The 24,840-nt window shown below is 40.4% G+C and overlaps 1 protein-coding gene across 2 annotated transcripts in view; it reads right to left on the bottom strand.

The window, feature by feature from the left end:
• Window positions 1–712: 712 nt before the first annotated feature.
• Window positions 713–24,840, bottom strand: part of LOC105380556 (GAS2-like protein 3) — a 65,912-nt gene continuing 41,784 nt past the window's right edge. For both annotated transcript variants that reach the window (XM_048625501.1, XM_048625502.1), the window contains exons 3-10: window positions 12,036–12,449; window positions 5,241–5,365; window positions 4,680–4,821; window positions 4,047–4,248; window positions 3,761–3,804; window positions 3,305–3,414; window positions 2,740–2,868; window positions 713–2,440 (exon numbers count right to left, since the gene is read on the bottom strand). In XM_048625501.1, the coding sequence (XP_048481458.1) occupies window positions 1,475–2,440; window positions 2,740–2,868; window positions 3,305–3,414; window positions 3,761–3,804; window positions 4,047–4,248; window positions 4,680–4,821; window positions 5,241–5,365; window positions 12,036–12,432 (2,115 nt within the window). In that variant the 5' untranslated portion in view covers window positions 12,433–12,449 and the 3' untranslated portion in view covers window positions 713–1,474. The remainder of the gene's footprint in view (window positions 2,441–2,739; window positions 2,869–3,304; window positions 3,415–3,760; window positions 3,805–4,046; window positions 4,249–4,679; window positions 4,822–5,240; window positions 5,366–12,035; window positions 12,450–24,840) is intronic.

Genomic DNA, 24,840 nt, shown 5'->3' on the forward strand with positions numbered 1-24,840 from the left:
CTATGTTTTTATTTCTAGAATTTTATGTGTGGCTTGGAAATATTTGAGTAATATATTGGCTAAACTGAATTTTACTTACTTTACGATGTGCTGACAAGCTTTTTACTCCGGTGTATTTGATCCTTACGTGTTTTTACACTATTTTCTAACTCTTGGTGATAAAACCTTATGTTTAATGGGATAAAGGCGTGTTTGGCGTAGCAAGTAAAACTACAGTTCGTATTTGAATAGCAAAAGTTTATTAATGGATATACAATTTGGCTAAATATTGGCACATTACTGGTGTTGCACATGATTTGATGGAATAGGCGTGATGGCTACATGATTTCTAATGATGACTATCAAATTATGCATGATATTTTGTATTAAGGTTCTATCATGGTCTGTGCTTATAATAATAGTATGTAGGCAACATTCGATGTTTCCTACGGTCCATTTCCTTTCTAGCTACAGGTGTGCAAAAATATCTATCCTATTTGTATGAAAATATTTGGATATGTGTGTATTTGACGACATCGAATTTGTACCAAAAAGGTTCCTTATTTGAGGCCACTTGCACATTAATTAAGTACTTGTATAAGGTATAGTTACTGGAAGGGTTATGTGATTATTAGTTTTAATATAATTAGAAAAATGTGAGATGAAAGTGACGAAGTATACTCGTGAAACATGATAAAATGATTAAGATAAGCAAAACAAAAAAAGAAAATAATTAAATTGAGATTTTTTTATTGTCAATCAATTATAATTGTAACATAATCGAAATAATGGCATTGCAAATAAAAATAACATAAAATTAACTTTAGAACATAAATCTTGAACCAAAATTATTTCTAAGGGCGAAGTCAAGCAAGACTGAAGAGTTGAAGACACAACTTGGAAATAATTTACAGAATCTAGCGCACCCAATTAAGGAAATAATCAAACAGAAATTAAATAATCAAAAATAATATCATAAACCATATTCATTATTGCATTCCAAATTATCGTGATTTCTTATTTAACTTAAAAAAACCTTTATGACTAGTCTCTTAAAAATGGAGATGACGATATTTATTACTTACAACTTAAATTAACTCTTATTTATAAGGTTGAGTTATATGTAGAATAGAACATTTTCTTTAACTTTTCCACATACACTCATTTTATTAAGACTATCCCGAACAAACCAGTTGTCAGGATGTTATCATCGTTAGAAAACATGCTCTATTTCATACCCTCATGATACCTACAACTATCACTAACAAGTGGGTTCAAAATCGTAGATGTTTTACTTTTCTACTCTCTCGCACTGCGGCCCGCCACATCCAACCCCCTCGACCGAGTAATACTAAAATAAAATAATGACGGTAGTTACATGAGATTTCTAGGTTAAGAGATCTACCTCGCCTACACTACGAACTTACAACTTAATTGCACTTTAGACGCCCAATAACGATAAACTTAGTCAAAACGTTAAAACTAGTGGAATGGTTTATCTGGGAGGCACCTCCCGCGGCGGCGGGCTACGGTACTTGGCTTTTATGTGGAGGAAGGGCTTGGAACTCTCATCCGCTATGCTTGCCGCTAGTGACAGTCGGATGCTCTCCTCTATAGCTGCTTGAGTGACGCCGGGAAGAGTCGCGGATACACTCTTGTTGAGCGGTCGGAAACCTAGAGGAGTGGTAGCGAGACTGGCGCTTCGCGTTTTCTTCGCCATGGTGTTGAGTTTGTCCGTCCCACAGAAGGACTTCTTGGCGTCAGTCACGGGGGTTGTCACCACGCTCTGGCTGCGGGTCTTGCGCGGGTTGTCGGTGGGCGTGGCGGCGAGGCTACGGGCTTTGTTGAGGCGCTCGGAGCCGCAGAACTTGGTCTCGCTGGGAGCCAGGCTCATTGAACGGGACTTCTTGGGTTGGTTGAGGGCTGGGCGGGGCTCGGGCGGCGTGCGCGGGCTGAACCCGGCCGGGGCCGACTGCTTGCGCGGGCGCACTTTGTCAGCATCCTTCAGAGGCAGCGTCAAAGCCGAGCGCTGTTTCGCTGTAGACGGCTTCGGCGTGGAAGTCCGTCTATTATCTAACGGAGAAGATTTTCCGGAAGAAGTCTTCCGACTGACGGGCGAGGTGGTGGAAGCTCTAGAGCTTTGCACGGGTGAGACAGTGGAGGAGCGGGTGAGGGCGCGGTCTACGGGTGAGATTTTTCCTGAGGAAGCTTTGCTGATAGGTGAGAGTTTTCCACTAGAAGGTGCTGGTGAGAGTTTTCCGCTAGAGGGTGTCGGGGAGAGTTTCCCGGTGGAGGCGGCGGGTGACAGGGGCGCGGGGGGCGGGGGCAGGGGCAGCAGGGCGCCCCCGCGGCGGCCCTGCGTCACGAGGCGCACCTGGCACGGCTCGTGGCGCGACAGGAAGTGCTCCAGCGTGTCCCAGCCGCCGCCCACGCGCACCATCATGTGCCGGCCCTTCAGCAACTGGGGATAAGTAATACATATCGGTTAATCAAGTGTGAGATAGGAATATTATTATCTACTCTAATGACGCTGTGGTAGATGTGAAAATTTCATTTGTTATAACTTATCATACTCTCATTACTCAATTGAATGACTTATAACTGAAGATGGCACTGCTTCAGCTACGTAAATGGAAAATAGGCTGACAGTAAACCTTATCTCTCACAGGATTATCATAGACTGGTCCAACCACTTAGGTTGCGGTGCGTTGTTCTATGCCAGTGAACCAAGGAGCCGAAACAGCAGCAACAATATCTCACCCGTATGAAGACGTTCCTCCCGGCGATGTTGTAGCGGCCCTCGCCCACCTTCTTGACCTTCAGCAGCTTGGAGCACCTGCCGGCGCCGCACGAGCAGCCGCGCTCCATCAGACGGGTCACCAGCTGCACCTGGAGACATGAGAAACATATACAGGTGTTGTTTCGCGAAAGTCGAAGAACAAAAGTTTTTTGACCTCGTGAGTCATCCCCTTTTGAGTTAATACCTTTAGTACTTTTACCGCTTTTGTAAAGCCCTGAATGTGGGTTTGCCGTGACGTGACGGGGTTCACCGTGGATATTTGCTACTAAACAGGAGGACAAAACCAGGATTGATGTTTAATTCTGCACACAATTTTCCTTCACTCCCAGCACATACTGTGGTGGTGTGAGGTTGAAAAATATGTCATTGGTACCTTTAATTTAATTGGAAGAGGTTTAAGTTTTGGCCGTATGAAGTTTTTAAACAGTTGAATCAAGTGAAACTAAGGCCAGGCCAATTCCATAGGTAGCAGTACCTACCGAGTTGGCCTTAAAGATCTTTAGGTGTTTAAACTTGTTGTCTTACCCTCTTGTCCAGTTCGTTGGTGGGTTTGAGCGGCACGTCCGAGTCACTGCTGTCCACGGTGCCCTCCGACTTGGCGTCATCAGTGTCCTCCACACCAGAAGAGGCGTTTCCTGATGAAGATTAGACGGTATTAAATAACGACGTAGGTATAGCAGGGTTAAACGAGTTCTCCAGTGGAGACAAAGAACTGACCAGCGTATAATAGAGTGGGACGCTTTCCAGTCCATTTGACGGACGAATTCAGAGGACACAGGTTTGTGGTGTTTCTTGGGAGATTTAACGTGTATGTCCAGCAGTAGAAGATTATGAACTGATGATGATGATAACGGAGGACAGGTGGATGAGGACCAGTTTGAGGCGTGTGTGTGTTGTTAGTCTTTTTTCTCTGATGATACTTATAAATCTTGTAAGTACCTACCAGCGGACCGTAAAATAAAGAAGTGAAAGGTAACTTACTGTCATCGGGTTCTGGTGACGATGGAGGTGGCGCTGCTATAGATCTGAAACATTATAAAATGAATTTAGGTCATGAAAAGGATTTCACCTTCTTCTCCCTGATAGTCTTGGATGAGGCCATAAGTCTGCCAATTTTCTGAACTAAGTTTGGCAAAGAACATCATACGGACTACGAATGTACCTCACTTCATGTCAAAATAATTGTAATATCGACTGAACCAATTTGCTGCAGGGGCAGAAAAAGTAAGTAAAAGTACTAGGACATTATAGCTAAAAGAAGGCTCACTTCTCCCTCATGGGCTCGGGCGAGGAGTCTCGGAACTGCCAGGCGGCGTCGCTGAGCGCGGAGTGCAGGCCGGAGTCGCGCTCCTCGGCCGCGATCTCCTTCTCCAACTGCACCAGCCCTGGTGGCTCCACGCCGTAGCGCGTCGCTAGCCGCGCCACCTCCAGCAGGCACAGGATCACCTGCCGCGGCTGGTTGTGTAGCACTGGAAGAGGACAGATGCTCACGTTAAAGACGGTAGGGGAAGACACCAATACGAGAGCGCTTATTTATAGAGTTATTACTTTAAATATTGTTAACATGCATGCCTCTTTATTGTTTTCAGCTTAATTACTTCCAGCGCCGGGAAGTATTTTAACGGGAAACTTTTGGAACCCAGTTTACGGGTTATCTCACATCTATTACTGTTTATATTTCAAGCGATTCTTGTGAAAAGCAACTTGCTTTCAAGAGTCTCTATGAGACTTCTGGGCTGGTCTGGCTAGCACGGGGAGCAATTAAGACGTGACAAAAGTTTTGCATCGCGCTCACTCACATCGCGCAGCCTCAAGAGCGAGCGCGACGGATAACTTTTGTCATGTCTTGATTGCACCCCGTACTCTAGCCCATGTGGTCACAAGGCGACGAGGTTCTCACCCAAGTCATCGCTCTCGAACAGCAGGTTCTCGTGCACGCCGAGATCGCGGCAGAAGGTGAGGAAGTTCTCCGTGTTGTCCCGCGAGAAGAAGCTGCGCCGCGCCGCGCGCTGCCAGCAGCGCCCGCGGATCTGCGGCACCGGCTGTGGATGAAGGTGATGTTAGGTACTAGGAGAGTATGAATGTAAGAAGTTGCCACTACGTGCTCTGCCATCGACCGTGGAGGCACCAGTTGTGGGAAGAGGAAGGTGTTGGGTACCAGGAGAGTATGAGTGAGAGAAGTAGCTACGCCTCACTGCTCCGTGGATCTGAGGTAAGTACCACCTGTGGGCAGATGCTGATGTACGGTACTAGGGGAGTATGGGTGAGCGACAGGTGGAACGACTGATATAAGTGGTCCACTGGAGTGTATAGCGTCAATTCACACGTACCACAACCACACCACGTCGCAGCGACATAATATGGTCAAGCTGTGGTTACGTGTGAATAGTGTGACAGCGGCTTTTTGCAGTTGCGTTGTGGCAGCGACAAAATGTCGATGTTCCTAGAAGCAGCCACTCACCCCCACAAGGAGTCCATTGTCCAGGGCGTCCCGGGCGCGGTCGTGGATGGTCGCCGCCAGCTGGCACAGCTCCACGCCGTTGTCCAGCACGTCCAGGAAGTTCTCCCCGGACAGGTACGAGATGCCTGCGGAGAGGGAGGGGGGTTAGTGAGGGTGGAGGTACGGTCGGTAAAAGATTTTATACTAATTTGTGCCCTCAAAGTTATGGGGGAAGAAGATTTAATCGATAGGTGTATAAAAATCTTTTCATGTATAATAGTTAGTCAGTGGATCATAAAAGTGTTGAGCTGAGGAGGAGTTAATACCTCATTTAAAAAGGGGCATTTTTGTAGCGAGATTTGCTAACTTGTAGCTGTCGTCTGTACCAAAGCACAAGAGTCACAAGACCGTCGTTAAACGATCACGATGGTCTTGTGACGTGCTTTGGTAATGCTTACAATCAACTTACACTCAACAAAACAGATAGTATATGGAGTATTATCGAAAGATCGTTGACCGAAGCTATTAGATTGTAAATGAGAGAAAAATAATTGTAATGGTGTTCACAATTAGGTAAATTACCAGGGAACTAGGTTATTGCATTACCATTACCACGATTAAGAACATTATAAGTTCTTTTTTATTCTTATTTTTTTAAAGTGCTATCTTGTAATTGTAATGGGAAATGGGATAATGCATGCGACATTAAAATATATTTTAGCAGATTAAATAATTAGGTTAATTGAAGTTTGCAATAATTGTACACAATGTAATGTTTTGTAACATTGATATTGTCGACGTCAGTAATTTTAATTCTTTGTAATTTTATGCAAAGTACCTACCCATTAAGTCTGGTTCATTTCGGAGGTAGTCACAATTAAATAATAACCTGTATTATATAAAAGCATACCTATACCCAAACCCCTAAAATAAATAAATAATTTACTCAATGAAAAATGCATTTTGCTACTAAGTATTCATTTCCAAACAGGCAGACCAAACTTTCGCCTCACATCAGCGCAAAAGCAACTCAATACTATCACAACTAAGTCAAACCAACTCCCTTCCTTATCAGCAGCACCTTTCGCCTGTCCTAACGACAGTGAGGCGCAGGTTTGCTAACCGCGACCCACTGCGGCCCGCGGCCTGCCCTATCACGAGCTGCTCCAGTTCGTATGATAATGTGACCCCGTGACCCGCGAGACACCCCGTGACCCACCGTGACCCCGGGGGCACTGGGTCTGCTCCCTGGAGACTGGAGACGGTCATTAGGAAATAGAATTTTAGACACATTGAGTGATTGATAAATACGCTTGGCTAGCTTTTTAAAATGCTAACCTACCCTACTTAGCTAGATCAATCGTGATCACTAAGCTAAGCTGCCTGTAAGGCCACAGTTTATGTAATTTACGAAATACTTACACATAATCGTTCCTCAAATAAATAGGTAGCGCATTACCTTTATTTCTCATATCATTAAATGCTCAAACCGCAGAGACCAAACCACTCCTAATGTGACCGGTTTCACAATAAGCGAGTAAGTAACAAACCAGAGAGTTGCGAGAGTTGCAGCCAGACAGTAGCGATACATATGGGCATGTATAATGCACAGACCACTACACATAGGTCCTAAATCACAGACCAACAGGACTAACATTAGGCTGCGCGTGCGCCGGATAAGTCAGCAGGGCCCAAGTTAGGCGCCGGCTGTGTCACTGAATGCGTAAGGCATACGGTGTTATTAAATGAGAAACGCATTTCCGCATAATCACAAATAGCAGGTCGTTTTCGTTACTTTGTATTGTAATGATGATTTACATGTTGTTAAACTGAAAATTTCAGTAAGTAAATAGGTAAATAACACATAAACCTCACTGTATTTATAAAAATATATGTGGGTAAGTATTAAGTATAGAAGTCTATACTGTAGATTATAGATAGACTACTCATACTACTACATAAATGTAGAACGTTTGGCATCTCCTGAGTAAATACGAAATGTCTACAAAAACACGTGTCTCAAATAAGTATTTTTGTCAGTAATTATTGAAGTAAAACCCGCAGAACCTGCCGGCCAATTTGTGACCATTTTGATCAGACAAGCGAGCGACCGGCAGGCAAGGCGAGTGAGTGAATGTTGAACAATTTGTTTTTTGTCTGCGCCTGCTCAAATATTTCAGAAACTTCACTTGTGTTGTGGTCCAAGTAGTCACACACTTACAACCCGGTGTATAGCCGCACTGCGGCCGCTACACGGGTTTGTTATCGACGTAGATACAACGAAGGGCCAGTTTACTCTTATCGACTAAATTGCGTTGGGTAATGAAATTTGGGCAACTTAATGTTTTGAAATAATTAAGTCCTACCTTGAACATCCAAGGATTACAATCCAAGACAAGCATCTTTAACAATATTTTTACATTATCTAGTATAAAAAGAATTGGTTTACACCATTCAGTTCCATTTAACTCAGTATGTTATAAAACATATTTCAAGAATTGGAGCCCCGTGTGTCTTCTCAACTAAACCTACCAGTACCCAGACAAGCATCCATTATGTAGCTTGCCTACCTTATATACATATATTATGTAGATTGGATTGGATATGTCTCCTAACCCTGGGTACATACCCAGCAACTTTTTAGGTTACTTACTCCATTTAACACGATGACAAACCCTATTTTAGCCCAAGTGTGTGTTTATATCGTTTACGCGTTTAGATGACGAAGATAGACCCACCCATAAACGATCTACGATCGATAAAAGGGTTAAAGGTGAGTGCAGTGTTTAGTTTCAGCAGCCATGCGATTTCAGTCGGGACAATCCTATTACCCGCGGCGGCGGCGACCCGCCTCTTGCAGCTAACTGGATTGTACTAGCTCACCGATTATACCATCACTATATTACATAATGAGATGAAGAAGTATATAATAGAGGAGGTAGGTGATTACAGTTTTTCAGTGACCTTCAGTGCAGGATCGCAGCTAGAGTGCCTACAAAATTCTACACACAAAAAGCTACATACCAACTAAGGTATAATTAACATCGAACAGCCGTGTAATAAAAATATAAATAAACAGTGGGTAAATTACAAATTGGTAGACCACTATAATTTTATTGAATAAAAACAAAAAAACTTATTTGGTTATTTAATTGTCATCTTTAAATATAGTGTCCTAAGAGTTAATTGGGAATCGAACAGATGAAGTATCACTGAAATCGATCGATACGACATGTAATTACGATGTGATGCGAGACTGCATTATACCCCGCCGTATTGTCATGTCTGTCTGAAGGAATGCTGTCGTTAATTGCAATTATATATTTTTTTACCCTTTCGTCTTCAGTGATCAGGATAGGCAGTAGTGCACTAGCCGCCGCCTTGAGTGACGTCTGACGTAGGTATCACCTTATTTAACGTCCACTAACCACTAAGCGACGACAATTCTCACTGGAAAATCGTTTCCACACGGTGGTGACCCTAGTGCACGACAACATGAACTAGTAGAGCCACGATGAGGAACAAGGACTGAGGATGGACTGAGGATAGTGAGCATATAGTAGTTAGGTAATTATATTGTGATATACTCTTTAAGAGAGTCGTATTTTCAGCGACATTTGTGCAGGAAAAGCTACATATACATATTTAGATTCACAAAGACCTAAATATTTAATAACGTCGTGTTATCTGGTAGATACTCGGTAATCATAATTTATTTAATGACCTGCGTAATGATTTAGTTGTCACCTCAATTTGAATATTTTATGCAGATCAAGTATATTTTGTCGATGGCACAAAATTACCAATCAGCATATCTGGTCAAGAGCCTACTCTACTTTTTAAAGTATAAATAAACTAAACAATCCTAATTTCCGCTTACGTGTTTCTATGTCACTTGTACAAGTGAAGAAATTCATCACAGGAACTGTACTTAGTATTAATACCTACCTAATACTTTTAATTAATAAAAGCTTTAAGTATCAGTTTTGTGGTAGTCAAAGTGGTAGACTATTGAGTATGATAGGACAGCAAAGCACATCTTTCAATCCTCTAAGTACTAATTAGAATAGAATAGAATAGAATACTCTTTATTTTGCACCATTAAAGACACATTACAATTCACAACTTATATACATAAAATAGTACAAAAAGGCGGCCTTATTGCTTAAAGCAATCTCTACCAGACAACCTTTGGATGGAAGAGACAATTTTAACATAATTAATGGGAACAACTTATATAAGTAACTAATTGTAAGTAATAATTGCAGCCGCTTACGCTTGTATCACATATGGGAGGTTATTTTTCTCATTTTATAATACTATAGCAATAACATGCAGTGTGTAAATAATTAGAGCGGCCAGTTTATCCAATCTACCACGACACTTATCTGTGACGCAAATATGGAGCGAATTATGTCCGTAGCTTAAGTCATCATAAATAATGTTAGGTTGCGACCAGGCGCGCATACGTGTGTGGAATTCATCAATAATGAATGTAATCATTTACTAGCATTTTCTCGCCGCCCATGCGCTGGTTTCGGCCGGTATGTAAAACATAAACACTTGAGTACATTATTATTTATTACCAGTATATTATTTACTCACACACCTGCGCACAACCACTTATTATTGTATGTATAATGTGACGGGGAGTCGTTTTCACTTTCATGTTTATTTTAAACCGAGATGCGGTACCCTTGGGTATTGATCACTTTGGCTGCCAACGACCGAATATATTATTCAATACTTATTTTACGGGAAGTGATGAAAGAAGATTATTTGACACAATAAACCGACAGAAAACTTTATAGGTACTTAACATCTTCACAAATCATTATAAACCAGACAGTTTATAAATAAATAATAAGTAATCAATTCATTTTTTACACCGTTTCATCAATCTTATTAGCCAATTATACAAATAAGTAAAAGTGAATCAGCTCTGATTGTTCCCATTGGTTCAGAGGTGAGTGCGTATGCTCATGATGAGAGGTTGTGTTCCGAGGCCACGCCTGCGCCTGCGCACTAATGCCTGGTTGTTGAGTCGCAAAAACTAAAGCACTCGCCTATCTAGACACAATTTATCGCCCCTTGGGAATATTGTGGGCGACAGATGAAAGTTATTCATTGATCACTTTCATTGCAGGGTCGAAGACTTCTTATACTCGAAGTTCTTGTATTTAGTCATAGACTATGTAGCTTCCATATTCCTCATATATGTCACAGATTCAGTAGACGATTCTGCTGAAGTTCGGCACCTAAATGCTTTGATTAATAATCAAAGCCTCAATGATGATAGTTACCTCGCTAGACCAGTAGAAACGTCATGATTCAGTGAAAAGGTACCTGTTACCTATGATGTTAAAATCAATATTCAAATTCCTCGATGGTTATAGAAGTAACGGGGTAGCAGGGACGTGATAGTGCGCCGGCTAATTAAAACTGCAAATAGTGGCCGTAGTTATAACGGAATGCAATGACTAGGAGCACCTACCTGTTGACATACAAAAGTATCTATAATTATGTGCTACAAGCCAACCTTTGTGTTCTGTACATTATAAAATGGTTCTATTGTAGAACTTAATATTTACCCTACAGCTTCAGCGTGATGTCCGCTTTCTTTAGTTAAGTATTTCTTACTAAACTAAGAAAATCCCTATTTAGATTTGATTTGCGTATCCCATTTCCACATTTGAATTACTCCTTAATCCTTAAGTAAGCTAAGTAGTTAGACCACACAAGAAGTCGTGAAGAGTAGGTACGCTGGTTGAATATTCACGACATAACGACCGGGAGACGGCGAGCAGACTTCTTAACTTTATGATAGCCTAGTACGTACGTAGCAGGAATAGTACAAACCAAACTGTAAAAAGCCAGTGACGGCTTGATAAAAGGTAAAAAACAATATTTTTTCATATTTAGCGATGAAAAAACCACCCGATTCATATCAAACAGCTTCATTGTTGTGAAATAGCGACAAAAAGTCTAATATATTAGCAAAAAATACTGTTCAAATAAGGAGTAGTTTTAATTCTCAGACCCACCGGCGCGGACTTGGCTATAAAAACTACACAAATAAGGCGAGATGATGCGATCCTAGTCCCCCATTACACTTTGTTATACTTCCTGGTGATTTATGACCGCCTGGTTGAATAAATAAAATTCATACGTGACTTTTGTTGTTCTAAAATGTGTTTTAATTTAAAACATAGGGCGCCCATATCCTTAAAATAAATAACAACTTGAATATCCCAAATCGTAAAACGAAACCAAATCTGTACTTCCAGGAAACTAAATTGTAATACCTAACAGCTTGTTACAGTTGAAATTGTACAATTTATTTACGAGTATTGTATGAAATATATTGTATGTCGTACAATTTACTGAGCATGTCGCCTGTTAGAACCAGGTTCCTTAATAGTCTAGGAAGCCGAGTCGGCATGTTGTGAACTACACTTTATGGGCTTACAAATGGCACTACTGAAATGCTAAATTCTGTTGCATTTAACATTTATTCTCGCCAATCTTACCTCATCAGTGCTTTTATTACTAGGAGAGCAACAGATTAACATAGAATTGAATTCCAGGATTTTTAGTATTGGCATTGCCTAGCAAGGTTTAACAATTCAGTTTATAAAATCTGCCTAGCCAAAAACTTGATCAGCGGCGCTCAGGACTAATAAGGTCTCACTGGTCTAACTAACCAACCAAAGTATTGGCATTGTCTAGCAAGGTTTAACAATTCAGTTTATAAAATCTGCCTAGCCAAAAACTTGACCAGAGGCGCTCAGGACTAATAAGGTCTCCAATACTCACCAATAGTCTTATTGATCCAGTCAGCCAGATCCTCCTGCAGCGGGAACAGCTGCCTCGCCTGCGAGTACAGGATCTTCTCCCGGTAGAAGTCTTCATCCTCCAGCGCCGGGCTCTGCGCCGCCAGACTACAGTCCGCACGCTCAAAACTACTGCTCATCTTCCTATTCACCACCACATCAGCACTCCCCATATGTCTGTCCTCTTCCTTCGTCTGCTCGAACGTGTTCCTCACGTATTGGAAGGCGTTGGTTCGCTCGAAGGCGTTGAAGATGCGGTCGTAGTTGCCGGAGAGGGGGCGCTCGAAGGTCTTGGGGTCGACGGAGGGGGAGGACACGGGGCCCCAGGACGTGCGGTTGCTCAGCGCGGCCGTCGGGCCGCAGCGGTACGAGTACGCCATGTTGGAGCCCAGGGGACCTGGAACAATGCAGACGGAATTGAGATTATTTTATTTATCGTTAGGTTTTATATTATTCCAGCGCATTACAGACAGTCAGCGACTGATGCTAATCCTTTCACTGCGGTCACAAACCCTAGTCTAGATCTTGTGTTTGTCACCGACACGATAAGAAACTGAAGAAGTTTCTGGTAACTAGGATATCCCCATAGAATAGGTTTCGGTTAAAGAACAGACGTTCAAAATCGTGCTTGTTAATTTTGTAAAGTACTAATAATAATTTATTCATGAGTTATCGTTCTTCGACTTGATTGAATGTCCATAAAAGAGTTTCTGGGAAGACTTAGTCCAAATATAGGAGTAGAACAATGAGTTCGTTATGAGGGCTACCATTCAAACTAATGGTGTTTTTGTCAATTACATCATTGGGTTGTTTTTTACAGATAAACGTAGGATTCAGAAAAAAAGATACAAACACACTGTATGATCTAATAAGGTTATCACTTATCAGCAAATGCACCAAAAGGGTTTCATGATAAAGGCCAGGAGAAAAAAACTGAACACGATAATACCTACATGATTTACGTACCTACTTGTCTGACAAGGGCTGTTATATTTTTGTTTCAAAAATGAAAACGAATGAATCTGTACAGTAAGGTCACTGATAATAAAGATACAATGGCGAGAGGTGATCACTGAGATGGGTTTGACGGAGTTTAATGATCTGTTTCAGAGAATTATGGAAATGAGGACCTTGGAGTGTTTGTGAGGACCCTCACTCACAAGACAAGGAGAGATAACTAACAGGTAATTTGTAATGATTGATGTTGTCAGTTAAAATATATATTGAGAAGCATGCACTTTTAACGGTTATGTAAATGATATTGGATTGTGTCAGTCTAGACTACAGCTCATATTGGTGAAGCACATTGCGGTAGATACATTTTGGTTAATCTGATCATGTTGCGTTGTGATCAGACGCCGTGATCCGTGGGGACACGGGCTGGTCGGCGGCGACTTCTAAAGCTCTGCCCTTATACGACACAAACGTGAGGCCCAACTGAATACACACTATCAGTATGTATACAATCATGTATGAAATAATTATTATTGTACAAAGAAGTGTAGGTACTTACTTTGATGTTATTTTTAAAGATAGTATTGACCATGTCTTGATCTAGCTGAATGAAGATTAGGGTTTGATTCGATATGTTAACCAAAATATACATTAAAAAGTCTTATTGAATAACATTATAAATATGGGACCATATGCCACCTAGAACATGTGAAAATAGATATCGGATATTCTAGATTCCTCTCTGAAAAGACCTCTTCCGCAGCATGTTTTGTTCAGTTTGGAGCTGCACCACTGCCGGCTGGTCTGCTGGAGTTCGTGAGCCAGGGCTCATGGCTCAGACGTGACCAGAGACTTGGCTTATTTTTGTTGTTTTGTGATCCAGTTATTATCTCATGGACTATGGTAATTAGACTTTGTGCATTTTAACTGTTTGGTGTACAGCAAACAACCTTTATTTTGTCTGTATTTGCACTTTGTGGACGATGAAATCAAAGAAACATCCTTAGTAATAAATCATTTAAAGTATAAATAAACAACAAAAGAATACCATATCCACAACACAACAAATCAAAAACAATCAGACAAATTATGAAAACAGAAAAGAATGCACGATAGCAGTAAGTAGATCATAAAAATCCAAGGTCTTCACGACAAGCGGAGCTCTTGGGACCGGCCGGCACCGAACCCGTTACCCTAAATATAGCGAGACAGCCGCCGAGCACGACACACAATCGATAGCAACACAAATTGGGACAAACATTTCGCATGACGATAAGTACTTACTGCAATCCGAAACCAAGTTTAATGAAACTATTGGGCCGGAAGTACATCGGAATGACAAAATTACGCAAAAGTTTAGGAAATGACTATAATCTAAGCCAATTTTTATTTAAATAATGACATTATTAGATTAGATACATGTTAAATGTAAGATATGTATTATTAAGACAAAAAGGCTGCTTGCAAAACCGCAAGTTAACAGACTAATCTCCTTAAAACGAATCTCTTAGAATTCTTCAATAATAGTTGCAGTTAAGTAAAAGCTACATTAACTGGAGTGCACAGTATAAGTTTCGAATATCCCCATTTAGACATTTTACGAGCCGGGTGCTGCAGTATCTGTTTACAAACCACTCTCCTCAAAAGGGCATCAGACATGATACAGATGGGAAAAACTCTAGTTCTGTGAATTTCCTAATGACTTGTCTAGATCTAGTGACAGTGGTTGCAGTGACATGCCGGCACGTCGACAAGGTATGAACCACGAACATTTCATTCGATAAGGTCTTTGAGGGGCATTTTATGCAGGTTTCCACCTACTTAACTTAATCAGGTGAATGGAAATCATGACCAAATTTTAATTCGTTTGGAGTTTGACCATACCACAAGTTAATACAGTGTAAGTATTCTTCCATTCGAATGAAGTATTGAATTTCTATCATGCATAAGTATTAGGTCTATGTTATTATTTCTATCTAATACCGCAAACGCCTATATGCCACTGTATCAGGACGTAAAAAACTACACAAGCTATAATAATCAAGAACACTTTTAACACCACACAATGACACAAGACCAGGCAATCATACGCTTGTAAGCAGTAGTTAGCTATAAAGTTGTCAATCATTATCGTCGGTAAACAGAGAGCCCACGCGCCGCCACCGCCGCCGCCGGGTCAAGTTGAACGAGCGGGAAAACGACGGTTTACCGCCAGTTTAGACTAGACGAGGTAGATCTGTAGCTACTGCTCTATACGATGAGCAAAAGGCTGCGTCTCCAGTTGGCTAACTTTTCGCCATTTTACGTACAGTGAGCTAAAAAAACTATGCCATAATTTAGTGCCTGCACCCGATAAGTTTTTGGGAAAGTTAGCAAAATGCAAGTTCTTCGTCAAATAAGTTATTTTACCAACTTGGAAAACTAACTTTGGAACTAAAACAGGAGTCAAAAACGCATAGGATTAGTTTAAAATTACCCTATTGAAAAAATGAGTTGATTTGATATCATCAGATTGGAATGTCAGTAATGATTCGTTAGTATCTCGCCATCGCAAATCATTTAATTGAATCTTGTGTAATCCCTCACTGAGACAGCAGCAGGCGCCGTAGATCATAATCAAGATTATTATCATCAAGTTATGTAGTTAAATTAAACACCGAAATTACTTAACAAACAATTAGTGCCGTTGCATTTTGGGGTAGCAGTGTTCTGGAGTGGAGGCCATAGACAGATGAAGAAGGTTGAGCATACAGTATTTTGGCACTCCTCGGCAGAGGCCTAGGTATTTGTATTTTGTTCGAACAAATTTCAGCGATTATCTTTCTTTCTTCAGTAGCCATGATGTCGCGACGAAAACGTCTGTACCTCTAGTTGTATGAGACAGTCGGGTGTGCGGGCGCGTTGCACCCTCGCCCGACGCATCGATGTGGCTGTTGTCTGGGACACTCCTTCAATTTTATGTTTTCTTGGTACCTACTTGAGTATTAAGCTGGTAATGTCTTGTCATCACAAAATTACTAATAATGGTTGCCACAGCCTAGTAGATTCAGATTTGAGGTACATTATAGAATAATGGAAACTAAAAGATTTATTTTTGATGACCAAGTTATTTTGAATAAATTGTACTTTCCATACATATAATTATGTAGAGGTACTTTTTATTCCCTTTACATACAATACATGCATCAGAACGTCACAACACAACGCATAAACAAGCCATTATTCAATTACAGAGTTAGGAGCCTAACTTCCCTGTCTGAAACCTAGGGCATAGGGCAATGCACTCTTTATTTGTCTGAATGGGCTAACTATACACTCGCGTACAGAGTGGGAAACAATAACATCTGCATACATATCCAAATACATGGATAAAGCCGTTTATTCCCTTGATGAAGCAAAGGCCTTTACACATAATGTATGATTTTCTGTGTAAGATTCTATAGGCTTATAAGAGCTGAAGCGTGCTGGTCCAGAGTGGTGCCCAACAAGGAGATTCCGGGTTCAACAGCCGGGAGGCGAGTGCGATTGTCATTTGTTACGTGAGCGGCCGCCGCCATACACTCGCCATATTTGGAATAGAAAAAATATCGGATCAGTCTTCAAACTGGTTGTGACATCGACGTGCCTTGCTAGTACGCACTGATATTGCCTGCTCATTATTTTTGTTGGCACATAATTGAATACTGTGGTTAGGTTAAAATTATACTAGTTAGATGCCCGTATTGCCCGTGTTTGCTCAAGTCGCCTGTGCCTGGGTCTTAACTAGATTTAATCCCTCATAAATACATCTCTTCAGGACATTTCTAGGGCAATCCAACCATTACTCATCGTGTCATCAATCCTATTGCTAACCCACTTGGTTTCTTATGGGCTCAAATGTAAGATTTATTAAGAGCCCCTCTAGCGTACTCAACCAATCACAGTCAGAGATCTAATCCAGTAGCCAATGAAAGGCCAGGAAACGATCCTCAAGGATGTGTTAAATCTCATAGGGCATTGAGCCCTTCAGTATACGGCTGTCAACTCGTCTCGCTGACTTCTTCATTGACTTGCAATGAGCCCCACTCTGTCTTATATCAGCTTGGCAATGTTAGTGGGTTCTCACGATAGAGCTGGATTTATTTAGTGAGCCTTTTAAATCTGTTGTCTTATAGCCCGTCAACTCGTGAAAGAGTTATATGTATAGAACATACGAGTACCTATTTAATGTACTTTGGCCGTGAATAATTTTATGTAGGATGAGAAAGTTTCTCTCTTACTTCTCATGATAAAAGGCCCCACTACATACGAGTAATAATTACAAGCAAAAGGTGTCATTAGGCAATAATTATGCGCACTTCTAATTTAATTTAATACAAAACCGCAATACCCGACCGCAGAGTCAATGTACCAGGGGCGAAGGAAAGCAAGGAACTATGTCTTGCGGTACTGCGGTCAGGTCGCGAAACTAGGCTCCCTGCAGCTACTAGGAAACCATAGGCCTGCGGCTGGCGCCATATCAATTTTATACCTGCACTAGGCTGTCAGGCGGGATTTGAACCTAATAGAGTAGTTATAAAGGTGTTGATAGCAATACTTCCTTCAGGGTTTGACACGGATTCTGCTGATGAAAGTAAAGGAGCAATTTCTTGTTCTCACGTTTTGTGGTGTCAGGGATTGACTTATTTCCCTATGGAATTAGAAACTTGTGGTTTCCTCAATTCGTTTACTCAACGGTGCAGGCTAAACCTACCGCTATACTAATATAATTCTACAGTTCGTTCCTTCAACTGAAGCTAAAAGCGAAAGTTAAAAAGAAGCAAAACAGTAAGCCCTTCCGTATCTGTTTAGCTTCGCTTCGCTCTATCAACTTTGTAAACAATGCTTTCTCCATTCGAAAAGCCACCTTAACAGCAGGGACTTCAGTGGAAAGTTCCTTGACGGGTTTAATAATAGTGCAGTAGCGATGAAGGGCAAAGCGCATACGCATTGATGAGTCCCCCTCTACCAGCACAGGGCATTCCCTACACATTGTCATTTATATTTAAACTATTCACTTGTTGTTTCAAAGTTTGTAAACCAGCTTTTCAGATGACCATGATCACCTTTAGTGCCAATTTCTCCATGGTCGGTTATCTAACCGACAGGGATTGATTTATAAATTATACGTCATCTCCATATAAAATTCATGACAGATGTGTCAAAAGACAACCACTACTCCCTGGTTATAGTCTAACCGACTATGGAGAAATTGGCACTAAGGCATTTAACTCAGTAACTTATTATCAGACAGACCTACGGAAAGACTGGACTAGGGACACAGGGACGGCACGGTGGTGACAGGTTATAGTGATCGGAACTAACTTCCCAGCCCTGCGTCGATCGACTATGACGGACCATTGACTGCAAGTTACTGAATGAATAAACGTCTCTGTGTGTGTGTGTGTTTGTATGTTTGTGTTTGATGTCCTGTATGTGTGTGTATCGATTGATGTTGACATTCAGCTGATGGAATGGAGCTATGGAGGATATGGTTTTTGTGCAAAAAAGGGACTGGTTCACTCAAGTACTGGACGAGCAAAAAATATAAAATACCATGATCCAACGCACATGAACTTGTTCAGGGTTAGTTTTGGATACCGGAAAGGAGCTCTCGAAACGAAAATCATCCCATGATCGACTATAGAGCACTTATGCCCGTTTTCACCAAGACATCCTAAACAGTCATCTTACTAAAAGTTTCTTAAGCTAAGAGACTTCTTAAATCCAGTCCCTACGTAGGTAATTCGTATTCATTTTCACCAAGCTAAGAGCTCCCTAGCAATCCGTCACCTAAATACTAGTGATGTTTTTTACCGATTCAATTTCATTCATTCATTTTGCTGTCAACATTGGCTGTTAGTCAATTGTCTATGCTTTTAAAAGTATAATATTTGTTGACATCGCCTTATTTATTATGTTTTGTTTGTAAATAAGAAACCGAAAATTGTATTTTATCCTTCCAAAAGAGAAGAAGTATAATTTAATAAAGTGCAGGAAGCAATGGCGGAAAATAGAAAACGCGAGCAATTATTTTCTTGAAACTTGACTATTTTGAAGAAATCCATCTTCGCTTTGCTCTGTTCCGCTAGGAAACGGAACTTGAAGAAGAAGTGGCAGAGCGCAATATCATTAGCAACTGATTCATTGGTGGAACAGAGTGCTGATGAGTGTAATAAAATAATATGTTTTAATTTAGATCAAATAAATATTTTCACCGAAACCAAATCACAATGGTATTATTAATCCTGGAACTCAATATTTAAGTACCTAGTAAGCAGGAAAAGGAAACTTTCTTTAGTTAATCTGAACCTTCAAAAAAAGTTCAAGTATCTAAGTTGTTAATCCATATTTTTTTTGATAAACTGCTGTCTCTCGATATCTCTCACGTAATTACGTGGTCGAATACACGATCTGTGATTAATTCTATAGCCTCAATAGCATTAATATATCTAATTTTGAGTAGCTAGAAGTATATTTGCAAACAAAAAAAACTGTCACTTAACTTTAAGAGGCCGAAATTCCACTTCATAAATTTAGGAAGTCCCTAATGGATTTAAGTGACAGTTCGTCAGTGGTGAAAACCATTCTACGCTTAGGAGATCCTTAAAATGAGTTAAAAGTTTCCTAAAATTTAGGATGTCTTGGTGAAAACGGGCATTAAAATCTTGAGGCTAAATGGGGTTCAAATATGGCTGCTTTCTACGTATTTTGTTTATTGGTTTCACTAAAAAGCTGTTTCTATTTTAGCGGAAATAGTAATTATGAAGCTGTGAAATGTTCCTGCAATTCTTCGTAATGCGCTAATTTTACTCACAGTACTGTTCTTAAATGAATTTATGAGAGAACAACGAATTCGCTGCGAGAGTGTTTAGTACCTGGAACTTAACAGCTTACTTGAATGAACTTTCTCATAAAATAGCTTATTCAGGGAACTTTCGAGAACGGGAAGCTGTATTGTTTTTATGAATGCCTGGTACTGTTGAAAATAACATGAAGTAAAGCCTACATGAAGCAAGTCTTATTTACTTACTCAACACTTGTGTCCAATCTTCATTTTCAGATATAGTATATACAGAATGAAATTTAAAAATTTACATTTAAAAAATGATTATCACACGCATAAAACGTCAGAAAAGACTTGGTAGTACAAGACCCCCTACATGTCATATTGTGAGTAGGTATTCCCACAGCACACCAGGACAACATGGCGCATCGACAGTTGGCGCACGCCACACACGGCTAGATGTCTCATTGTGATGTCGACCAGTGAACCAGATCTGCCGATGAGACGACCCACTTGGAGCGTCGTGCTACTTCTGTGCTCTACGGTAGTTGCGTGTTCTACAGAACCTTTCATGTACCTACCTACAGGTACAGGATTGCTTATTCGGCACTCGTAGTTAGAAAACAAGATACGATCAGGGAATATATTATGTAAACAGAGTACCTACCTAACTATACCTACCTACTACATCCTATAGCATGACTATGAGTTCAGACGAAACTTATAAACAACTAGCTGTTCCCGCGCGCTTCGCTTCGCCGGGATAAAAAGTAGCCTATGTTCTTTCCCAGAGTCTAGACCGTATGTATACCAAATTTCATTCAAATCCGTTCAGTAGTTTTGGCGTGAAAGAGTAACAGACAGACAGACAGACAGACACAGTTACTTTCGCATTTATAATATTAGTTAGGATGCAGAGAGATTAATTTATCACTTGATAAATATCAAATCAGTAATGACAACTTTTCTCGAATGTAATTTGTAATTATAATTCTGGTCATAGGATTAAATCATTAAACAAATCAGTGTGAATGTATTTGTTATGTTATTATGAGAGAAAGAGGTCAGTTTGTTTAATAAACCACTCGCGGAATGAATAATGAATGCCATTAGACATTCACGACATAACGAACAGTCACCGCTGATACGGTTGCATCAATGAATAAACTGGATTCATTAAAACACCATTCTACTCATTATTATGTATGAAGTAATCCGAATCAACACTAAATTAACATCATAATCAAAGATATATCGAGAACACAATTTATTAAACCGATCAAACTTAATAGTTAAATACTTTTATACATCAGATGAATCTATCTAATCTAGAATCTAGATCACTGTGACTACCTATATTACGTTGATATGTTCATTATTTTGTATGAGATACATTGTATTGTAACCTAGCGATGGCACTAATGTTTATAGAGTACGTATAATATGTTCTTTACCTATGTGTCGTCAATGTCGTCATCGAGAAATAGATTCATCCTTCTTTCTACCAAGTAGACAAGTACGTACCTAGGGAAACACAACAAGCAGGATATTACGAAGTGCGTACACATCTGGCCCTCTCCAATTCACATGACAGCAGCATGTCGATAAATGCACTTGTCTGATACCACTAATGACAGTCGGAGGAACAACGCCGGTGACTGACGGCTCACACCGCTTTCCCATCACGAGCCTCACGACGGTGCAGGCTACAGACGTGGAGACACGCAGCCATGGAAACTTGGAGGGCATCATCATGTTGTGGTGTGTGAGAGAAGTCTCCTCGAGTGATAGCTGTTCCTCGTGTATGTATGTTCGGCCTACCCTGGGCAGAGTCAAGTGACGGGAAATCATTACCGTTTGCCAAGGACACGCTAAAAATAATATCATCTTGTCCAGGACATGGAAAAAGTTCTTGCCTCAAATGGAAGTTTTAAAGTTTGCTTTCAGATGTTAGTGTGTTTGAGAGCGATAAAAATAGTTTGTCTGTGTAACTTGGTTTGAAGTTGCTCCTAACGGAATTATTCCTCCCGAATTAAAGATTCAAATAAGCTACAATGAGAATGTCGGAAAACTAAATCAAAATTAACTTTGCGACGTGGAGCTAAATAATTTATATAATGGTACCTAGTGTAGTGGTAAACTTCGACTATGCACTTTCAGGTTACATAGAGTAGAGTGATATCCTTTTCAAGTCTTATAAAATGAATTAACACGAAGCTAACAACAACAACAACAACGAACAAGCTTTGCGAATAGAATGCAGAAAAATGTTGGGCTGGATTTGATTTAGTTTTTTTCTTGCTCATAAAGCAACTAAGAAACTACAAAAAATAATTAATCAGCCAGTGTGTGGGTGCTACCAGGGCGGCAGATGTGATAACATGTGTTCCAACATTCTGTTCAAGTTTTTTCAAATGTATTTTTTAGGTTAAAATTAGTAATGGGTAGGGGAATCCTTCTAAAAAGTCTATTAATGGCAATGTGAAACACGGTATAAGTATAAACATGTTCCGTCATTCTAAATCGCTGAAGAATGACTTTGTATATTCGGAAATGATGGTTAAATCTGATGAGTTTTTGCATTAAACACGCTCTGTAGATATAGCAATAAGGGAACAGTAATGACTTCCTGTAAAGGCGACTGAAATTAAATTAGCTACATGAAGGAACCTAGCAATTTACAATTTAACACTGCCGAATAGTGGTAACGTCGGTGGCCTTCCCGTGAGATACTTATTACAATTTGAAAAGACTATACTTATTTAAAGAGTAGCTACGTTAGGTCATTTACACATGGAGGGACTTCAAATAAGTATATATAAATTCTGTCGAAGCAGCGGTAATGATTCAATCAACGAAGGCACTTCTGTTAACGTATTAATTGAGGGGTCTTAACAACTTAATCGTTCACTTACTCGTATATTTGAGAACAGGACAAATTAAACTGTTCGTAAAACAGTAAATTTCTTAACACTTTCTCTGGTTGTAAAGTTTTATTACCAAAAAAGGAGGTAGGTATAATAATATCGATTTTTTTTAGTAGCTTACATAGACATAAGAAATTCTCTTTCGCGACATAAAGTACTTACGCTCCCCGTTCGTGTCAAAACGACAACAATTCTAGTAATTTCCTACCTATCTCATCCCGGAGGAGTCAATTCTAGTAATTCCCTGCGAGGGCTGTTTAACACTATAACAACGGGTACAGTTGCGGGCTCGCGTGCTTGTTGTTATTAAATAGACAACTGGGGCGGCGCGGACCTCGCTTGCGACAGCCGAAGAGGCACTGAAGGGTTCCTCTAGCTTAGAAAAAAGTAAGCGAAGGACAACGAGATAGCGGCTAGAAGCGAGCGCTCTGAAACTTAGTTTTTCTGTAAAATTGAGTGACCCCACTGATATATGTAGCCACCAACCGGTAAACCACACACCTCAGTCACTCAGTGTTTGACTTGTGAACTCAACTCAGTTATCAAATGGAGGGTCGGCAGACTAAAGTACATAAGTCATAATTCATTTTCACTTTAGTTTTTACAGGAACAACAAAAAACATAATAAAAATCAATGTATTTGGAATTTAATAATTTATTTATTACACTTTCATTGTTAAACATGAAATACATTAGATGAACATAAAAAACTATAAAAAATAAGTCAAAAGCGGACTTTGAGTGACTTATGTGATACGTATTATTTACTAAGTACACCTTAGATATGACTTAAGTGATTAGGCCTAGTGAAGTGTTGCTTTTATTTCAGATAATAATATTAATCATACACTCACAGAAGAGATGTGTGTGTGTATGATTAATAATTATCTAATTATTGAACTCTTCTTCACTACTGAAAACACCTGGGAGTGTGTTCCGAGCTGTTTCAGAAGAAGGCAAATTATTGTAAAACTAAGAAATATCATCTTTTTTCTCTTTGAATATAGGTTTGTTGGACATCAATGGTATAGCATCGGGCACTATCTTCTCTTCAGATTCATAGTCTGGAAATCACTATTTCGGTCTAAGATATTCTTGAACAAAATAATCATCATCAGCCTATAGCAGTCCATTGCTGGACGTAGGCCTCTCCCAAAGCACGCCACTGGATGCGAAGTCGTCACCCCATCTAGCCGGTAGACGTCCCACACTACGTTTGCCTTGTCGCGGCCTCCAGTCCAGAACACGTTTACCCCATCAGTCATCGGTTCTTCGACAGATGCGACCAGCCCACTGCCACTTAAGCTTACTAACTCGGTGTGCTAAGTCGGTGACTTTAGTTCTCTGTCGGATTACTTACGTTCCGGATGCAATCTTTCAGAGAGACTCCAGGCATCTCTCTCTCTCTCGCATTAGCTCTTTCCATTGCTCGCTGAGTGACCTTCAGTTTGTGAACCGGTTCCACTGTTAGTGTCCACGTTTCAGCCCCATAGGTCATAACCGGTAGGACACACTAATCAAAGACGTTTTCGTCTTGAGACTTTGTGGTATGGGCGACGAGAAGACTTGACGAAGTTTGCCAAATGCTGCCCAGCCCAACTGTATTCTTCTATTGACCTCTGATTGGAAGTTGTTTCTACCCAGCTGCATATTGTTGAACAACTTCTAGGGTCATGCCATCAACGGTTATTAGACACGGTAAAACGTGGTTATTATACATAACCTTAGTTTTATCCAGGTTCATCTCGAGGCCAACCTGGCGTGAAGCTTTGAATAGGCTGTTCAGCATTTGTTGAAGTTCCTGCAGATTCGGGTATAATGACGATGTCGTCGGCAAATCGAAGGTGCAAGATGTTTTTGCCGTTGATGTTTATGCCTTGTCCTTTCAAGTCCAGCGTTTTAAAGACATCGACCAAAGCATTGCTGAACAGCTTCGGGGAAATTACGTCTTGTCTGCTGTTTTATTTTCTTTTCTTACATTTCATTCTACATCCTGTCTGAGCCTGCAACCTTCTTTCAGGAATCTCTTTGCATTTTAATGTTTTGTAACTTTGGCCTGTACTACGCATTTTTTTCTGTTGTTTCAACACACGCAAGCTTAA

Source organism: Plutella xylostella, chromosome 14 (assembly GCF_932276165.1).
Source record: "Plutella xylostella chromosome 14, ilPluXylo3.1, whole genome shotgun sequence".
Taxonomy (NCBI): Eukaryota; Metazoa; Arthropoda; class Insecta; order Lepidoptera; family Plutellidae; genus Plutella; species Plutella xylostella.